At 43.4% G+C, this 20,458-nt stretch overlaps 1 protein-coding gene across 1 annotated transcript in view; it reads left to right on the top strand.

Moving 5' to 3' along the window:
- TNNT2 (troponin T2, cardiac type) overlaps nt 1–18,815 on the top strand; it is a 306,241-nt gene extending 287,426 nt beyond the window's left edge. The window contains exon 10 of the mRNA XM_085599695.1: nt 18,341–18,815. Coding sequence (XP_085455821.1) covers nt 18,341–18,392 — 52 coding nt within the window. The 3' untranslated portion in view covers nt 18,393–18,815. The remainder of the gene's footprint in view (nt 1–18,340) is intronic.
- Nucleotides 18,816–20,458: the final 1,643 nt, after the last annotated feature.

Below are 20,458 nucleotides of genomic sequence, written 5' to 3'. Positions count from 1 at the left end.
GGACTCCCCTTCCAGACCCCCCAAACAAGTTGTGATAGAATTGCTGATTATCGTAGTTAGGTCCATTGATCTTAACTATAAGTAGGTCAGCTCCCTGCCCTAGACAGTTAGAGATCACAAACCTGCCCCCTTGGGTCTGCCTCAAGCGCCTCCAAATGTATCCCTGATCTGTGGTTGACCCAGGTCAGCACCCCCATGGCATGCTTAGTGAACCCCGCCGTATGAAAGGGACCATGTAAACGCCTAAGTGTAAGCATTTTACTATCTATGGGCAAATGGGTCTCCTGTAATAAGGCGATATCAATCTCGTGCCTAGTAAGATGAGCTATCACCTTTCGCGTCTTTCTAAAATCATTAAGGCCCCAAATGTTCCATGTGAGGAAGCGAGCTCTATTGCCCTGGCTCTGCGTCATTTCAAGCTACATTAACTGGATCTGCACTATCTATAGGATCCATGCGTCTCCACCCCCCTCTCACATATAATAGTGCATTTCTCCAGAATTATGTAAGTACTGTATGCACACTGTTACCAGCTCACCGCTTGGAAATCCACAAAGTCAGAAATAAGAAGTGGCCATTTGAACACTGTTTATACATCCATCGAGCAACAGTTAACTGGATCCCCTAAAAGTTGAGGTAGTCTCACTGCCGCCAACTCAGAGGCCTTCCTGCCATGCCAGAGAGGACCATCCGCAAGCTGCGGCAGATATAAAGTCTCAATGTCGATCTCAATCAACGCAGACCCCATCCCCAAACAAGCATATGAAGTTATCCCCTCAAACTCTGGGCAGGAGACATCCATGAATCACCTCCAGTGCACTTCAAACAACAGTCCATATGTTACATACCTGTTCAGAGAAATGTAAGAAAACCAGAGGACAACCGTGTTATACTTGCCCCTCCAGATCAACCCAAACGCCCCGGCCAGCTCCTCAGTGTCTCTTCTCCGCACATCAGTCTTGATGTACTCCTTGTTGGCCTTCTGCAGTGACTTTGGGTCAGTGAAAATCTTTGATCCGCCATCCACGATGACCCTCAATTATGCTCCCATAGGCAACTCTTCAAGGGAGCAAACTGTTGCCTTTCCTCATGCACCCTCATGGTGAAGTCCGGGAAAAGCAAGATCGAGGAACCCTCAAATTGTATATCGAGTCTCTCTCTAGCTTGCCTCAACGCAGCATCCCTGTCCCTTTAGTTCAATAATTTAGCAATAACAGGATGTGGGGGAGCACCAGGTGGTTTCCTAGGACCCAGGGAGCCTTGGGCACACTCTACGATAAATATGGATGAAAATGTGTCGCGACCCAGGAGTGTCACCAAGAGCTGCTCAACTAACGCCTCCATATTGCCCATTGCTGGAGATTCAGGAAGGCCTGTGATGCGGATATTACATCTCCTTGATCTAGCCTCCAAATCCTCTCCCTTGTCCTGCAGGACTGTAATGAGCTTCCCCATCTGTTTCTGGGAATTAATTGTTTCCATCTCAGCGTCTTCAGCTTCGAACACCAGTCTCTCCACCATATTTAGGTGCTCACCATGCCCAGACATGCGGTCCATCCTGTAGGCCAGAGAGTCATTTTTGCCATTTATCATAGACAAGCTTTTCTGCCTTGCCCTCACAATTTGACAGATATCACCTTCAGACTCCTTGGTGTTACCACTCTGCACATCGGGAGACTTGTCAGCGCCTATATCCCTCTGTCTCTACTTGCGCTGCTCAAACTGCAGCATGGACTGTGATTTGTCCATCTTGCCAATAGTCTTTAAATGTCCAAGCCCCACCACAGCTGCCACAAGGCTCCCAGTCTCGTAGTACTCTGCCCACGTCAGCAAGGGTCCACAAATCAATCAGCTCAATCTTCAGGTCCAGGCAAGAGTCCTCTGCTTAATAAAAGCCTACACGGGTAGCACAGCAGGGATACAAACAGGAGAAAACCATAGGGGGAAAGACCAACCCCGGAGTCGTTAGTAGATCACAGCAGTTGATAGGGGCATGGGAACTCCCCAGTCTATCTTCTGGTGCCAGACAGGACAGAGTAACAAGGCCCTCTGTGTGCAGCGTTAACGTCTAAACATGTCCCTCATCCGCCGGCCAGCAATTTAAGTCCCCACTCACCGATCCCTAGCAGTCTCACCAGGCCTCCCCAGCAATCCGGAACCAGTATAACAGGGTCCAAGTTGCTATCGCTGCAATTGCTGTCAGAGAGGTGGCTGGGGCTCGATCTGGGCAACGTCACACCCTCGTGGATATTGCCCAGCCGCTGACAACCAGGATCCAGCACCACCCGCCGTCCACCGGTTGGGCACAAAGATCGCTCACGTCCAACGCGGGCACAAGGTTGCGGTTTTGGGCTACAGGGCAGCCATGCGCAAGCAAGCCACACCTCGCCGCACAAGCAGCTTGTCCGTGCCCAGACCGGTCAGCAACGAGCCAGACGCCGCCAGCCCCAAGGATGCCATCAGAGCAAGGTATGTGCTCCGCTCACTAGCGGAGGTCAGTACAGGCCACAGGCCCTGAGACTACTGGTGTCCGTGCTGCCACGTCTCAGCCGGTAATAGACTGCAGCACTCGTCTTCACTAGGCCCTTGGAGGCCGCAGCGCTGCCCCGTCCACCAGCAACTCGGACAGACACGATCAGCACGCCGATGGGCAATGAACCTCAAGTGCTTCACAGAGCGGCAGCGAGCATGTAATTTGTTGCTTGGATGTTGCCGGATTCCTGCCGGATAGTTACAATGGCATACGGAGCACACCTAGAAAGCGGCCATCTTGATACCAGGCAAACCCTCCCCCCACCCCCCCCCCACCCCCCCACCCCCATGATCATACCTTTCATGGTCTTGTTGAATCGTTCAACTAGACCATTGGTTTGTGGGTGACATGGGGTTGTAAACTTATGTCAACCCAGTCTCAGCCCACATGGGTTTTATGTGGCCAGATTAGTTACTACCTCTGTCTGACACCACCTCCTTAGGAAAGCCCACTCCAGTAAAGATACTGATTAGGGACCTGTCACCAGCAGGAGCTGTAACTGTCCCAAAAGGAATTGCTTCAGGATACCTGGTGGTATTATCTACCAGCAACAGTATAAATCTGCTTGTTTATGATTTACCTTTTCAAAGGGAACCCCAACCACTGGAAGTGGAATTAAGGGGTTCTTTGGGTGGGTACCTGTTTTGCCACTGGCTTGACGGGTAAGACAGGTGTTGCAAAACTCCTTCACTTTCTGGGGCATGTTTGGGCTGTATAAGTGGGCAACTTTCCTACTCCAAGTCTTTGCCTGGCCAAGATGCCCAGCTAAGGGGATGTCATGGTCCAATGAGAGTGAGAAATCTGTATTACTGAGGGGCCACCCCTCCTCCCAATAGGTTTTGTGGGAGCTACTGACATATCCCTTTCCCTGTTAGGCAGCGTGCAGTCTCGGGTTCTTTGTCTATGGCACTGCTCTTCCCTAGAGGAAGGCCTGGGTACCCAGGGCTCAGTTCCCTCTAGGGCTGACAGGTCTTCTCCCAGAGGAGAGGAGAGGAGAACTGAACTTGTGGCTGCTCTGAATTAGGTTTCCAAACATTTTTACCTTTTCTCTTGGACGGTTGGGGCATTATTTCAGGCTACAACTCCTGTTTCAACGCCCTGGGTTTTGCTCTGTTCTCCTTGTTTTTACACACACCCATTCAGGTATTCCCAGCATAGTTGCTTGGAATCTTGGCTCTACCTCGGCCCATTCTGTGGGCTCCAGGTCATTCCCTAGCAGACACTGTAATGGGATGGCAGAGGACCCAACTACCTTTTTATGGCCAGTAACCCCTCCCCACATTAAGGACACCATAGTCATGACATGAACTTTAGTATAGTTATCAGCATTGGTGACTGGTTAAGTTAGTCCAGCCAAATACTGCTCTGGGGATAGCAGTTCTTTTAGTCGCCTTGGTGACCCTTTTACCTATATCCCTCAAGGCTTCTACTCTAACCCCATTGACATGTGGATGTTGTCTACATTTCCCCATGTTACTGGGCCAGACAGCCAGGGCAGTTGCCTCAACCCTGCCCTCTGTGATTAAGGTAGCTTCAGTGTGCTCTCTGACCTGGTCAGTGCACACCAAGAATCCCATCTGAATCCCTCAGTGGTAATTGGGGGTGCACTAGTGGAAGCCTTTGTGGAACATGAGCAGCCCCAAGTTAGGTGTCCGTTGGCCTTTAGAATTGAAACATCAGCCTTTTTGAAATTCCAGTTCTTACTATGGTACCCACCCTGGGATTGTGACGTGCCTCTGTTCCCACCCTCCGGATCAGGTTTTTTGTGGAACTTTAGAAGACTCTTTACTTTTTTTTTCTTAGACCGTTCCACATCTTTCTAGTTGAGGGAATAGCAAACTCTTTCTTTTGCTCACTCCCACCATGAGACTTTTGGGACACCCTAATTTTGATCCCAAGGTTAGCCTTCTATCTCCAACTCCTCATGAGAGCCTAAACCAAGGTGTACCAAGCATTGATGCAATTTTTTAGACTTAGTCACCTACACACCACCATACACTTACAGCCCCTCACTTGAATTCATCAATATGGCTAAGAACAAAAGATCGATGCTAAAGAGCCCCCACTGAGGGGCCTGTCAGGCATTGCTGGATCGGCCCGCCGCGGAGCAGACCAATGCTGAAGCATGAGACCCTTCTGGGTGTGTGAGGGGATTCAGATCTGATCACTCGCTTCCCCCCAGAATCCCACTTATCTACCAGCCAGTTCCTTCTGACATCCTTCACATCCCTCCCACCCCCGATGAGGAACTGCACCTTCTTTTTGTACTAGATGCCCATTTAGGAGCTCTGATGCTGGACCACTTATATCTGCTCTTTGTCCCTCCTTTGGTTTATAGTGATTCAGAAGCAAGCAGGAGTGGAAAGGGTGATCTCTGTTTTAGGCACTGAGTGTGGCGATGTCAGATGAGAGATGTGTGGTAGTGGAAGGGTCTTCCCAAGAGGATTGGTATATCAGAAAAGTAGGATGTGAAGATCAGTGGTTGGAGGGTACATCTGAGGATGCAAGAGTGGCTTGAAAGTTGCTGCAAGGTCTGCATGTACAATGGCCAGTGGAGGTGACTTGGGGGCGGGTAGACCCGAGGTGGTGTATAATGTGCAATATCTGGTGGAGGTACCACCACACGCTGATTACGCAAAGGGCAGATGAATTGGTGGGTTGTATGGACTTTGTCTATGAGAAGGAGCGCCTGGAGGAGGACGAGGTCTTGGGCAGTGATGTAGTTGATAAGGCGTGTCAGAGGTGGTGGCAGCAAGGGGTAGTAAGGTCAGTGGGTGGTGGGGGCTGGATTTGTTAATCAGTGTCCACCTAGTGTTTTACAGGTTTAAGACACAGTATTGGTCAGATCCACTGACACAAGGTTGGCGGGCAGGTGACTTCTACTGGCAAGGCAACAGAAGCAAGGCAGCAGACAACGAAGCGGATACTGACTTTAATGCCAGGTAAGGATGTAAGTGCCACTTTCTCTGCCAATGTTATGTTTTCAATTGGGGTGGAGGCTGGGAATGGAAAGTAGTAAACAACATGTCTACAGATGTACTGGTATGTTAAGGACACTGGGTTAGGCACGGAGGAGCGAAGGTCTGATACAAAAGAAGAAGGTACATAAAAAAAAGAGGCTGCACAAAGAGATGGAGGATCTTGTGCACGGACAGGTAAGTCAGCAGGAGAACAACGAGGGGGCAAGTTCAAACACGGGAACTGATGCTGTGGAACAGATTGTGAGGAGAGGTAGAAAGGTACGGTCAAAATAGCTGAGTTCAAAGAAAGAAAGGATTTGAAAAAGTTGTCATACATGGTAACAAAACAGATGGGGACACACAATCTGTTGTCCACCACAGAAAAGATCTGGCAAGGATTATATGTCGGAATGTTTAAGCTGTTGCATAGGGAGCTGAAAGCTACAGAAAGGTCCAAGGAGGAAGAATATGACCCGTTCACTGATAAAAACTCGATGTAAAAAATATCGATAACAAATATCGCAGTAAAAATATTGAATACAAAAATATCGACTACCAAAAACTTTAACAGGTAAGTACAAAAATATAGATGTAAATAATATAGATTTTTTTATAATATATATAACATAAAATATAATGTATTAAATATGAATATTATTTTTAACCAAGCTAATTAAATTTAATTGACATTTTAACTAAATATTACAAATAAACTTAATTTAAAAAATATAAACACACAAACAATAATTTATACATATATTTACTTAAAAATAATTTAACAATTATCTTTATTGAATTTGTAAACTTTTTTAAATTACATAAACAAAATTAATTCTTATATCAATAATTTAAAATTAAAAAATACCATTTTATAAGTAATTCTAACATTTAACTGTTATAAAAATAATTACAACATACATTTCACAGTAAAATAAATACAACAGTAGGGAAAATGTTGGATAGCGGAGGGGTAAAAATTACTATTCCATCTCCAAATAGTGCAACCGTGGGGAAAATGTTGGATAGCGTAGGGGTAAAAATTACTATTCCCACTCCAGTGACTGCAACAGTAGGAAAAGTGTTTGAAAACACAGGGGTAAAACTTACTATTCCCACTCCAGTGAGTGCAACAGTAGGGAAAGTGTTGGATAGTGGAAGGGAAAAAATTACTATTCCAACTCCAGCGAGTGCAACAGTAGAGAAAATGTTGGATAGCAGAGGGGGAAAAATTACTATTCTCACTCCACTCCATAGGGAAAGTGATGGTGTTATATGGTAGGGAACAAAATAAATACATTTATGTTTTAAATGTGTTTTTGTCTTTCAAATTTTAACGTATTTAATAATTTTACAAATTAGTATCAAAAAAGATTAATAAACATTTGTTGAATGCACATTCTTTAACACTATAATATGCACAACACACCGAAAATAAATTAAACAATTACCAAAATTAATTATTAATTTTTATTAACCAATTATTGATTCATAAATTAAAAATAAATTACTTCTCACCCTTCCCATCATTTACACCTATAAACACCACACCACAACACACCTAACATTAATTGCACAATTACCATAATTAATTACTAATTAATTCAAAATAGTTAACTAATTCATCAATTAAAATTAAACTACTTCCCACTCTTCTCACCATTTTCACCTATAAACACAACACACCTCAAAATATTCACACAATTAATATAAATTGCCAATTAATTAATTAAAATTAACTAATGATTAAATAATTAATAAAGTAATTTACACACTTAACACATCTAAATTCAACAAATATGAGTGAATCAATAAATCTACTATAATTAAATTACTTCCTACCCTATTCCCCTATAAACCCAGAACCTGCTACAGTACTACAAAACGCAAAATTCTAATTAAAAAAAATGATTACTATAAATAATCAATAAATCTTAATTAATTGAATTACTTCCCACCCTATTCTCCTATAAACCCACAACCAGCAACGGAACAAAAAATGCAAAATTCAAACCAAAAATAATTTAATAAGTACTAAAATTTTAACACAAATAAAAATACAAACAATTCTTATACAAAAAATACATGCATCACAAACATAACATATATACTAAAATGCATAACATTAATAAAACAAAAAGATATTTTTAACATCTATATTTTTGCAAACTATATTAAACACTTCGATATGTTTTACATTTATATTAAATACACAAAATTGATATTCTGCACCACGATATTTTTCTTTTGATATTCTTGACCAACAATATTTTTACCACGATGTTCTGGCTCTGCACCATATGACCTGCCCAAACGACCTAGGGTTCCCATGACAATATGAAACTGAACAGCAGTATTTTTGCTTTTCGCTAGTGTATATTTAGAAAAATCTCCAGAGCAGAGTGTGGTCCTATTTAAAAAGTTGGATGTTGGCAGAAGCTTGCTCTGTATATGGTATACCACTTAAGGGCCGATTCCGATCTCGGTCGGAAGGGCACCGAATCAGGTTACGGCATTTGCAGATCCGATTCGAATGGCTGATTTTCCGTCCGAGTCGTACACGGGTCCGGATGTCGAAGTACGATGCGAACAAGCGCAAAATCTCCGTCCGATTCTTTTCCGGTTCCGAACCGCTCGGTACAACTTGGTCACAAGCAAACCGTGGCGCGCAATGGAGACGTTACACGACCGGGCTAGTATGATGCTCGATTCGGACAGCCGGATCGAGTCTGAGCGTCCGGCTCGTAATAGCTCCCGGAGTTGGACTTCGGGGGTCCACCCGCAGTCTTACAACTCGGACACAGGGAGAGATCCATGGGTCTCCCCAACACAGGCATGTACAGTGCGGATGGCACCGACGCGTATCCACTGTAGGGGGCGCACTTGTCCGCGACGTACCCATTCAGTCAATGGGAGCCCATGTACACGTCGTACGACCGGCTCCCATTGAATTCTATGGGAGTTCGACCGAACCGAGTCCGACAGCATACGGCCGCATCGTACTCGCTCGGTCGGACTGCAGGACTCCGGCTCGTTTGGAAAACACTCCGGATCTGGGTTGGTCGGAGTGCTGTCCGACCCGGATCGGAATCGGCCCCTTTATTGTAAAACTCATTACCCGATGTACAGTGTTACCGCATTATATTTTTCTACATTTTGTAAAAGTTTTTCTCTTTTGCATTAAGGAGCACATTCAAGGACTTCATCTTGAAGTAGATTAGTGGTATAGCAATAGTAATAATAATGTTACAAATATACTTTGCATGTTTTTCATGGTCATCCAAGGGTTCAGATGTTAAAAACGTTTTAAAGGGTTTCAGTGTAAGTACAGGCAAACAAGGATGGGTTCCAGGACATCTGGATAACTACTTAGGGGGTTAATAACACACTCCACAGGACGACATGATCAGTGTCCAGGGCTGTTCCTTAGACTGAATTGTGCTTTGGAAATTACATGGAAAATCACTATTGAAGAAAGGGCGATTATTCTGGCTGACTCAGGGATGTCGCACAGACGTCGTAAGGTTCTGGATGTGTTACCTATGGTGCATTTGAAGTCGGACATGCTCCCTCCTCCTTGTGAAGAGCCTTAATTAATCTACAAGTCAATATTAGGAAAATATTAAACCTATTTTGATTTGGCATTGTAGGAACCTGGATCTCTATATAGTGCACCAAAGTAAGGTTTAATGTGTAGAGTGAAGATGACCCTTCTTGCTTTACAGGGCTCAAATGACGACCACTACATGCTCTATTTTGTGGCAGTGTGGGTGGGAAGTTTAGGCTTATCAGAGGATATTGCTAAGCATTTATATCAATTTAGATACCATAAACTTCGTATATAGGTATGTACTTTGTGTTATTGATTTTAGCAGGTAAGTCAAACATAAAATACATTGCGTCTTTACGTGTAATGCTTTCCTATGAGATGAATAACATTTACTGCATACAGATACTTGTAATGCGTTTCCGTGGGACCCATTTCGTACCTGAAACGGTTGAGGGACCAGGACCAAAGTTTCATCAGCCGGTTGGTCATATCTGCCCTGGTGAGGGTTCGCTGACAGAATATCGACCACAAAATATTGCGATACATAAATATTGCAACCAACATATCGAATACAAAAATATTCTCATCCTATGTTCATAATGTGAAGTACAGAAATTTCTCCCCAAAAAATTGATGTAATTACTAGCATTATACTTAATATTATTTATTTATTTTATAGACATTTAAAAAATAAGTTAAATAACATTCAACAAAGTGAAACACAATCGAATTTGCAAACAAACATGAAAGACTAATTGCACCAAAAACTTTATTGATCTCATATCCCGTAACACTCACTTTTACAAGCCATGGAGTATTTTTACCATTAGTATTTTTTCCATGTCTATTGAAGAAATGAAATAAAAGAGGGCTCCAAGAACAACCGGTACCACCGAGGGCAGAGCAAGCACAAGCAAAGATGTTCCCATAGCTGCAGGTGAGGGAGGGACGCCGAAGGATTGCGCTTGAAACAACTAAAGTAATGCCTTTATTAAATATCGTTTTCCCCTTACAGCAAGCCGGGATACACTTGCCAACCCCGAAGATGCCACAAACGAGTGTCTCTTAAGGTAAACCACCAACCGCATTGGGGTATGTTTACTGAGCCGTAACCGGCACGGTTGAGAACCCTATTTTTGCAAAAATCACCATGACCCTGTCTCAATATTTTACATGGCAAATATGGATTTAAGTAGAACTCTTATCTAATTAACTATTAACCGATAACAATCTAAACTAACATTATGAGACCTTACACATTTTACAACAAATGCACGACAATTAGAAGTGATGCCATAATTTCTGTAATGTGTGTTTTAACGGCAAAATGCACCAGATGGCATAAAACATGAGCCTTAAATGTTCTTAATATTTCTATAAGAATTTGAATGTAAGGATGAAACCCAGATAGTATCACAGCGAGGTATTGACCTAGTTTTCTCCCTCTCTTTGTTTTTCTCTCTTTTTTTCAAATTACAGGTACTATTGACCTAATCCTCACATTGGGCTAATATTAACCCAACTGGCAAGTGCAATACAAATCGTATCTGCACAGATACACTTTCTCTGGTCCTGAAGAAAGCCCCCTAGTCCCGGCTGGGCAAACGGGGCTGAAACATGTCGACCGTACAAATTGACTTCTTAGTGTGTTAGACATAGTAACACGGTCTAAAATCACATGCTCACCATTTTAATTTATTTAAACTCCCACTCACCAATAAATATTTGCACTCAAGTGGGGATTTTTGAAGAATTTTAATTTCACTTCAAACACTTTTTTTAACCTATTTGTCTCTGGACACTATTGCAAATACCGGTGGTTAACATCCGGGTGGAGGTCAGCATACCTAACAAACCCTATGACTATGCTGTCACGCTACGTATAGGTGGAGAACCAAGATAATACCGCCCCTTTCCATTTCCAGCCACGTACCTGTATGAGGGTTTTAAGAAGGAACCACTAACTAACAAACCCTGGTATACTGGTTACAAGTGATCCATTCCGCTATTGATTTTTCTGCATTGACTAAAATGGAGCATTCAGTCTTTAAGTAGTACCTGGATTATTCTGAACCCCTATGTTATTAGAGAGATGATGTTGCTGGCCAGCAATCCAACTCTGAAAAATTGTTGTAGCACCTCTTAACTCATGCAGCATTGGTAGGCTTGGACATCCAGCCCCTAATATTAAGGGGTTATCCACACTTGGAGCTTCTATTGCTTAGAGGTTATCTGACACCAGATCATGCAGGCCTCCGAGCCCAGGTAAATAAGGTTTTCGCTTGACGTGGTCTGGAAGTGTTCTGCACTTGACATTCCTACCTGCCTTTTACAGAACTGGTTTTCCCCCTGTTATAAATGGGGGTCTCTAGTTGGCAGCAGTATGCACCCTGTCCAAATAGGGACCCTTCCTTCCAGTCAGAGTAAGGGGGTTACATACCCAAGATAACCTCTGCTCTCCCCCTTGGTAGATTGGCACAAACAGTCAGGCCTATCTCAGAGGCAAGGCCTTTGTAGGAGGGAGGGAAGCATCAGAAAATACAAGCAATGTGTCAATTCTTGAGTCCCAGGTGAATGGAGGCGTCATTTTTGTTGCACACAGGAAAAGTGTTGTGTTGATTCCTTACTGTGAGGACAAGTGAAGCGTCGAATTCAGCAAGCGGCTCCTTACTGCCATGCAATGCGCTGGAAACCAGGCACCCAGGTGCGGTGCATGGAAAATCCAGACGCGCTGGGGTTCACACGGCAGGGGAAAACAGGTACTGCATCATTCTTCCAGCCGCGAGAAGGTGATACATCAATTCCTTCAGCTGCACAGCAGGGCCTGCATCGGAGTTGAAGTGCGGGCCTTGGACGTTGGAGACATGTGCTTTGGTCTCGTGGCTGCGATGGTTCTTCCAGCCACGAATAGGTGCTGCCTTGTTTTTCAGCCGTGGTGATGCGTTGTTTTTTTTCAACTGCATGGCAAGCTTGCGGCTGGAAATACAACGCTGAAGAGCGATGCGTGGAGTTTCGGCTCTTGAAGCAGCAGAACCATTTCCAAGGGCCCAAAAAAGGAGTTGACATCACTTGGCAGGTCAGAATTCCCAGCAGAGGAGTTCAAAGGAGCTGCAGATGAAGTCTTTGATACCCCTGAGACTTCCAACAGTAGGCAAGCACAAACAAGCCCTTGGAGAACCTTGAGAAGTAGGATAAGAGAGTACAGTCCAGTCTTTCTTCTGCCCAAGACAGAAGCAGCAAGCAGCAGGCAGGCACAACACAGCAACAGCAGAGTGGCAGTTCTCCTATAGTTTCTCCAGCTATTCTTCTTGACAGAATCTCTTCTTGATCCAGAAGTGTTCTAAAAATGTGGGGTTACGGGTCCAATACCTATACTCCATTTCGCCTTTGAAGTAGGCATGCTTCAAAGTATACTCATTGTAGTGCACAGATCCTGCCTTGCCTTGTCCTGGCTCCAGACACACTACAGGGGGTGGAGACAGCATTGTGAGAGGATAGGCACAGCCCTATTCAGGTGTCAGTGACAACTCCTCCCACCACTCTAGCTCAGGAAGGCCCATCAGCATGGTAATGGTAATCAGGATATGCAAGGCACACCTTAGCTCTCTTTGTGTATCTGTCTAGAGTGAATGCACAAAGAGCCCAACTGTCATTCTAAACCAGATGTGGATTTCACAGGCAGGCAGAGGCACAGGATCGTAAAGCAAGAATATGCCAACTTTCTAAAAGTGGATTTTTCAAACACACAATTTAAAAACCACTTTCACAGAAAGATGTGTTTTTAAATTCTGAGTCCAGGGAACCTAAACTCCAAATCTCTATCTCTTCCCAATTGAAAGTTACACACATGTAACAAGGCAGCTCCAATGGTAACCTATGGGAGAGTCCTTGCAAAAGTGAAAAAACGAAATTAGTAGTGTTTCACTATCCAGGACATGTAAGACACACATGTACATGTTCTACCTTTTACATACACTGCACCCTGCCCATAGGGCTGCATTGGGCATACCTTAGGGGAGCCTTACATGTAATAAAAGGGAAGGTTTGAGCTTTCCAGGTGGACATGGCAGTTTGAAACTGCACTTGCTAACACTGCAGTGGCAGGCCTGAGACATGTCTACAGGGATACTCATGTGGGTGGTATAAGTGCTGCAGGCCCACTGGTGGGATTAGATTTACAGGGGCAGACAGTACACTTTACTAAGGACTTACCAGTAAATCAAACATGCCAATCACGGATAACCAAACATAATCACAATTTACACAATTTACACGTTAGCACTAATTAGCAGCGGTAAAGTGCTCAGAGTCCTAAAGCCAACAAAAACAGGTAAAAAAATAGGAGGAAGAAGACAAAATGTTTTGGGATAACCCTGATAAAGCGCCAAGCCCAACACCCCCTCTCAGGAACCCTCTGCATTGGTGTCAGGCAGGATAATCATGTTAGAATACCCCGTGTAAAACATTGCATTTACACAAGTCCGTGCTGTTCACCAGTCTCTCTTTTTTCTCTCTCTCCTCCTTGTCTCCCTGCCCCCTCCTGTACCGTTCCCGGTTTCAGGAAAAGGTGAGCATGCTTCAAAGAGGGTTATGTTCTGGCATTTGTTCCTCTTCGTATTGTTTTTCAGAGATTTGACCATGTGGTTAAAGAAGTTGTACTCCCCAAATCCCCTCCTGGACCCACTAATAACACTGATCTGTAATCGGGGGCACTTTGTCGCTATTGTTATATGTGCTTCCTAGTCTACTACAAACCTACTACCATTGCCATAATAAAAGCTGAACTTCTTTTATTAGGCATTTATGCACAGCCACCTAGCATTTATAATATTGTGCTATTTGCTGATTCTCCATGTGCTTAGTATACTTGCAGTGCTCAGTACACACCCATCAGGTAAGTGCATTTCTTTCATCTAGTTGTGAGCCTGGCTGTGACCCAGCATCTTTGTATATAAAAAAACAGGAGAAAGGGGACCAGAGAGCTAATTAATGGTCCAGTGTCCATGCTCCCAAAATTACATACCAACAAAAAAGGGGACACTGTTCCAAAGCAGGGTCAAGAAAGATACCCAAAAAGCCTAACAGTATAAAGAAAAAAGCATCATAAAAAGAAGAAGTCCTAAGTAAAGTGGGCCCATCAGGTGAGGGAAAGAACATATCTTCCCTCTTGTTGCCCTCACACACCCCGAGAGGTGTCATGCCTCATCATCGGGCATGTGCTCCTAGTTGGGCCGGCGCTGCAATTCCCGACGGGTCCCCCGAAGGGTCACTTTGTCGGAGATCTTTTGAGGCATGCCGGATGGTGCATGAGGGTGTGCGGGGTGGTTCCTATGTAGGGGTAACAAAAATTGCGTGCATAGTGAGTTAAAACTGGCAAGGGGTAACCTCCTAGAGGTTGAAGTAATTGAATGACCCTCTTGGCAGTATAAAAAACTCTAAATAAGAGTATCATCCCAAATGGCACAATATGCCTAAGTATCAGAAAAATCAAAAAAATGGCCAGCATCTTTGTACAAGACATTGCAGGTGTGAATTGCTAAATATGAGTAGCTGTCAATGACAGATAATTCTCAGAAATGCCATCTAAATCCACGCAAATGTATGCAGGTTTGGTATTACATGTTATCTATGCTGTTTGAGGAGCAGATTTTGGGAGACTACTATTTTGAAGGTCACAAATATACAAAAACAGTGAAGGGTGGAATGCCTGAATTCATCTCAGCCAATCATGATTGTTCTGAGCCATATCAAAATCCATAATTGTTTTCCACACCATGCCACCTCCGTTTGGGCCCAGCCATATGGAAAACAGCATTGACCCTGATCCAATAGGAACAGTCAAGCCCAAACTTTGAAGCTCCAGGTCTTCAACACATAAAATGCTGGCTCCGATCCAACTTACCCCACTGACCCCTTAGAGGAAGGATCAGGATTAGCGACCAGGAGTCCAAAAAAGTGTTGATCTACGGTAATGGGTCTGAATACTAGGGCTGTGCAAAATTTGGATAAGTTGTAAAGTCACAAAGTTGGGGCCATTTACAAACAAAGTCAGTTCAAAAGTCCTAATGTTTTGTTGAAGGAAAAATGTTAAAGTCTCTTTTTCACCAGAAGAATCCTCTTTCAAAGAAAGCTTTTGTAGTAGAAATCTCTTTCCAATGGTTTTTTTTTTGGCATACTTTTTCAACCGCTGGTGTTTTTGCAAAGGTAACACTCCGCAAATTTGTGAAGTTGAGCAGTTTGTCTTCTTCAGAAACATTGGTGGTCATATTATATTTTTTTATAACTTCAATAACCATATGTGTTTGGGACAGTAGATAACCACAGCACAGACAGCTTGCCGTCAGTTTCCCTCGGCAGAATCCTTCCTAAAGTTTACAGCACCACAGACGTCTTCTCATGATTTTAGTGTGGCATTACTCCTGCACATCAGTTCACCATGCCAGAGATATTCCTGGAAATTCACCACAGTCAGTCTGACACAGCACAAAACACTTCCTCGCAATGACCCACTCCAATAAATCTTCCTACAAACATGACAACGGCTTTTTTTCATTTACTTTACTACAGAAATCAAGCTGCAGACCACACCTTCCCATCACATCTAGTGTTATCAGCTATCCTAATGTATGGACGGCAGTGCAAGGCAGGCTTTCCCTTGTTCTCGAGGATCTCGTAGGACAGGTTATCAAGGAACTACCTCTTCTGGTAGATATCTTCTGAGTGCATTAAATAGAAGGGCCAAACATGGCTACCAAAACACTAAAAAGAGCAGTTGCTAGAAGGGTAGCTAATATTGGGAGGGGGGTCCAATAAGGGATAAAACAATTAAAATAAGATCATATTTACACATTTCTGGGTCAGTGGGGTGCACGTATCTGCATGTCTTGAGGGAGCAAGGGCTAGTGAGTTCAGCTGGCTGTGTATTCAAGGTTGCGAAAGGTGAGATTTCCTTACCCAATTGGTCTGTCAGAAGGAGGAGTTCTCTAGACGTTGACCAGGCCAGGCATCCAACACAAAGGGTATGAAAAGTTAGAAGAATCAACACCTTGATGATGCGCGTGGTGGCTTAGAAATGGTTACAAGATTTTGTATTGTGCGGTAATAAAGCATTTGTCTAATGCTTTATACCTTTGTTGAGGCTCCGATGTGCCCTTGGGTGGTTGTCCAAGAGGTTACCTGTTTTGTTGTCCATGGCTGGTAGAGTGTGGGTTGTAGGATGGTCTATGAGCGAAGAGATGTGTGTTGTGTGTGAGGTTCAGAGAGGGATGTTCCTATCATTTTTCAGCACTTAAGCATGGAGTGAAGCAGAGAATTGTAGCTATAGTATGATTTGCAGATGTAAGAACCAGGAAATGATGCACCACAGCACAAACTAGGACACAACGCTTGAGAATGCAGAAGGAGGCAGGATCAGAAATTGCCATTGAGCCTTGGGATTAGGGTGAACCAGCCTGCTTTGTGTTAGAAGTGTTGAGTGGGGAGCACATCAGAGAAGAATCAACAGAAATGTTGTTGTGAAAATTAGTATATTATCGATGGAGGAGAAGACCTACTATTAGAGGCCACTGGAAATAGTCTACTTAGTACTAACTAGAGTTTCGATTCGTGACCTCGTGGTCTGGACGGGGAAACGGTGTCATACTTTACTGAAGTTAAGTGGTAGGAAACAAACTGTAGTTCCAGGCTCCTGGCTGTCTGTGAGGGATTTGGGTGTCTGGTGGAAGAGAAGATAAAGGGAGAGTGCAAGGTTATTGGAGCGGTTGATTTAGGAAGATATATATTTAAAGCTTGGATGCATTAACTGTGAAAGAGTGGAGGGTGACCTTAGGGGTGATGCCTTATTGCAGCTGAAGATTTTAGTTTGGAAACAGGTGTGAATCAAAGGAGAAAGAGATTTTGTTTCTTATTGATAGAAGATCGAGGAAACCAAAGGAGAAGAGAAGAGAAGATATCACTGAGGCATGTGGTGTAGATGGAGCATATCAATGTCAATGGACTGCATGGTCGAGCGAAGAGATCAGGAGCCCTAGGAAACCTGTAGTAATTACCCCCTGAAGACTAGGATGCAAACACTGAGGAGACAGCTACACGAATCCAAATGCAGCTAAGAAATTGGGGAGTATGAGTATAAATGTGTTGTTGGGGTACATAGCCGTCTCAATGAAATAGAGTAGGCAAAAGCCAGACAGTGTTGGGCTTTAGTGAGAGGAGATGTAATGGGTAAATCAATTAAATGGTGCAATATTTTAGCATAGGATAGAACATGAGATTGGGTTGGAGAGGAGGGGTTGAACTTTTTGGAATGCCTAGGACAACCAGTGAATTGAGCAGTCATGGAAGGAGCCACAAAAGAAGCAAAGAATGAACAAGTGGTTTAAAAGTTAAGGCTCTAGATGAGAGTGCAGTTGTTTGATTTAAGTTCCTCGAGTGATTAGGCACATGACAGGAAATGTTTTTTTCTGTCAGACAGTAGGTCCCAAAGAGATGGTAGATAGAAAGATGTATACTCCTAAGACAGTCTGCACCAGCCGGTTTAGCCAATCCACATCCCATATTTGTCTCACAGGCCCCACGTTCCAATTCTTTTTTCCAACTGTAATATTTGTAAACCAATGCCAACAAGTGGTAGCCATTGTAATTGGTCAGAGTAAAGTGTCATGTGGTCCTAGTTTTTGAAACAAAGAGACTACTAGTGGCTTGCCTTTGGACTCGCGGATTGATGATGGATTAAACCCAGATCAGTTGACTGGGGGTGAGTGCTTGCAATGTTCAACACTCCGTCCATCATCCCCTTTGGTTTTGCTTTGCCTTTGGACTAGCTGGAGCGGACCCAGAGACTTCTTTCAGATGTGTAAGTAAAAAAGCTGAAGTCTGGGAACCAAGAAAGAATTACAGTTACAGTGAAAATGATCTCTTTTCAGGAGCTTAAACCCCTGAGGGAGTGAACACATGACTCTTGACCTACATCTAAGCCTGATCAGTTTGGGCAGGTAATAGAACTGAAGCAGTAGATATGGCTGATCTTCACACGCTTACACAATTTGGTCAAGTGAGGCTGGTAAGGTACGATTTCAGAACTTTTGGTTCCAAATCTGTGAATTGAACCACCAAAGCATGCCTTCGTGTATTTTGTTAGTGGCAAACTGCATTTTGTATCTTCCAATTAATGTGGAACAGAGATTCATTCTAAGCCGATCTCAGGATATGTAGGTGCTGCAAAATGTGTTGTCACTAATCTATATGTCTTCTCTGGAAAGCTCAACTATCTAAACCACTCACTCTCCTTTCTCTTGCTTCTAGTTCAAAAACAGCACGTGGCAGCAAGGGTATCGTTGGAGGCCGTTGGAAGTGAGGGACACCCCCTTCACAAAGATCAGGACCAGAGACCATCTACCTGTAGGAAGTATGGAAATTTATGGAAAGGCTGAAGTCTCTGAAAGTTTGTCATGCACGGTGCAGAATCGGTCGTATGTCAAGCTTCAGTTCTGCCCCTGCCTTGCCAGCCTTTTGCAACAAATTAAGCTTGTTTAAGGTCAAGTTTATTGGCCATTTCGCCTCTGATCAGAAAAAAAGAGCAGAAATCATGTATTGTGTTCCTCTATTCTAGCATGAACATTCACTCATCACCTTGCTGTTGTACATCTCCCCTGCCAAGATGTCCACTATCCTCTGTCATTGCCTGCATGTTATTCAATACACGTATTTTTCACATTCTTCATTTTTAAAAGAATCGGTTGTCAGAATACTATTTTTATTGTGATGTAAATAAAAACATGTGCGCATTCTGACAGTATGCATCAGAGTTTGTGATTTAAGAGATCCACCACAAAAGAAATGTGTGCAGGATTCTGTTGTCAGTGTGCACAGCAGTACTCTAAGGGGCCGATTCCGATCTGGGTTGGAAAGGCACCGAACGCGATCCGGCCGGAAAAAGTTCGAGTCATACGCGTGTTTTCCGCCCGACTCGTACAGCTGTACGAGCGAGCCAGTATGATGCGAGCTACATGGAAATCACCGACCGAGTCGTTTCCGGGTCCGAACCGCTCCGTACGTCTCGGTCGTAAGCTAACCGTGGCATGCAATGGATGCGATTCATGACCGAGCCAGTACGATGCACGCGTCGGACAGCCTGTGGAAGCCAGAGTGTCCGGCTCGCAAAAGGTCCCAGAGTCGGACTTCGGGGGTCCGCGTTGGACCCCCCGACACCCGCAGCCGTACGACTTGCACACAGGGGGAGACCCATGGGTCTCCCCCACACAGGCATGTACGGCGTGGATGGCACCGACGCGTACCCACTGTAGGGGACGCACTTGTTTGAGACGTACCCATTCATCAATGGGAGCACATGTACGCGTCGTACAACTGGCTCCCATGGACTTCTATGTGAGTCCGACCGCAACGAGTCCGACAGCATACGTGCGCATCGTACTCGCTCGGTCGGACGGTAGGGGTCCGGCTCGGTCGGAAAACACTCCGGATCCGACTGGGTCGGAGTGCTTTCCGACCCGGATCGGAATCGGCCCCTAAGTGGGATGAAAAAATGGGGGGACTCTAAATGGGGCCTAGCCTCCATAATTAGGGGCGTGGTTTAATGACAAACTAAATTTCTGCGATTCCCATCGTGTGCCACCCAGATGGTATTTTGGTTCCTCTCTAGTTTCCTGTTCCTGTATCCAGAAATGTAGCAGAACAACTGATACACTGAAACCAGCCATAACTATTGTTTTTTGTCAATGGTTGTTAGCAGTTTAGGATAAATGAGTAAAAACAATGAATTCATTGCAAATAGTATTAAAAATGTTTCCATTCTGAAATTATGAATCATCTGTGAATTAAACATTACTGAGGGCTGTGGAAGGGGTAGTGGTCTTCAGCTTCTCAATCTCTCTCATTATGTTCACTCTATATTAGACATGAGTTTAGGGATAGAATATCAATGTTAAAAATATTGATGTTCAAAATATCAACAAAAAAATATAGACTATAAAAATATCGACTCCCATACCTACACAGGTAAGAACAAAAATATAAAATCAAAAATATCGATGTAAAAAAAGTTAGATGTAAAAAGTTTCGATTTAAGTATATATATATAAAATTAAATGATATATACTAAATATTAATTTTATCAAAATAAATAAAATGTAATATACATTTTTAAAAAATCTTACAAATAAATTTACTAAAAAAATAAACACACAATCATTTATACATAAATATACTTACATTGAAATAATTAATAAACTATTATCTTCAATTTATTTTAAAACAATAAAATTATATAAAAAATATATATATATATATAAATAATTTAAATACAAAAAGAATATAGAATACATTAAAACATTAAACTATGACAAAATATTTAAACTTAAATTGCCCAATACAATCAGTGCAACAGTAGGAAAAGTGATGTAT

This window comes from Triturus cristatus, chromosome 1_1 (genome assembly GCF_964204655.1).
Source record: "Triturus cristatus chromosome 1_1, aTriCri1.1, whole genome shotgun sequence".
In the NCBI taxonomy this organism is placed as follows: Eukaryota; Metazoa; Chordata; class Amphibia; order Caudata; family Salamandridae; genus Triturus; species Triturus cristatus.
This window is presented reverse-complemented; position numbering and strand designations above follow the sequence as displayed.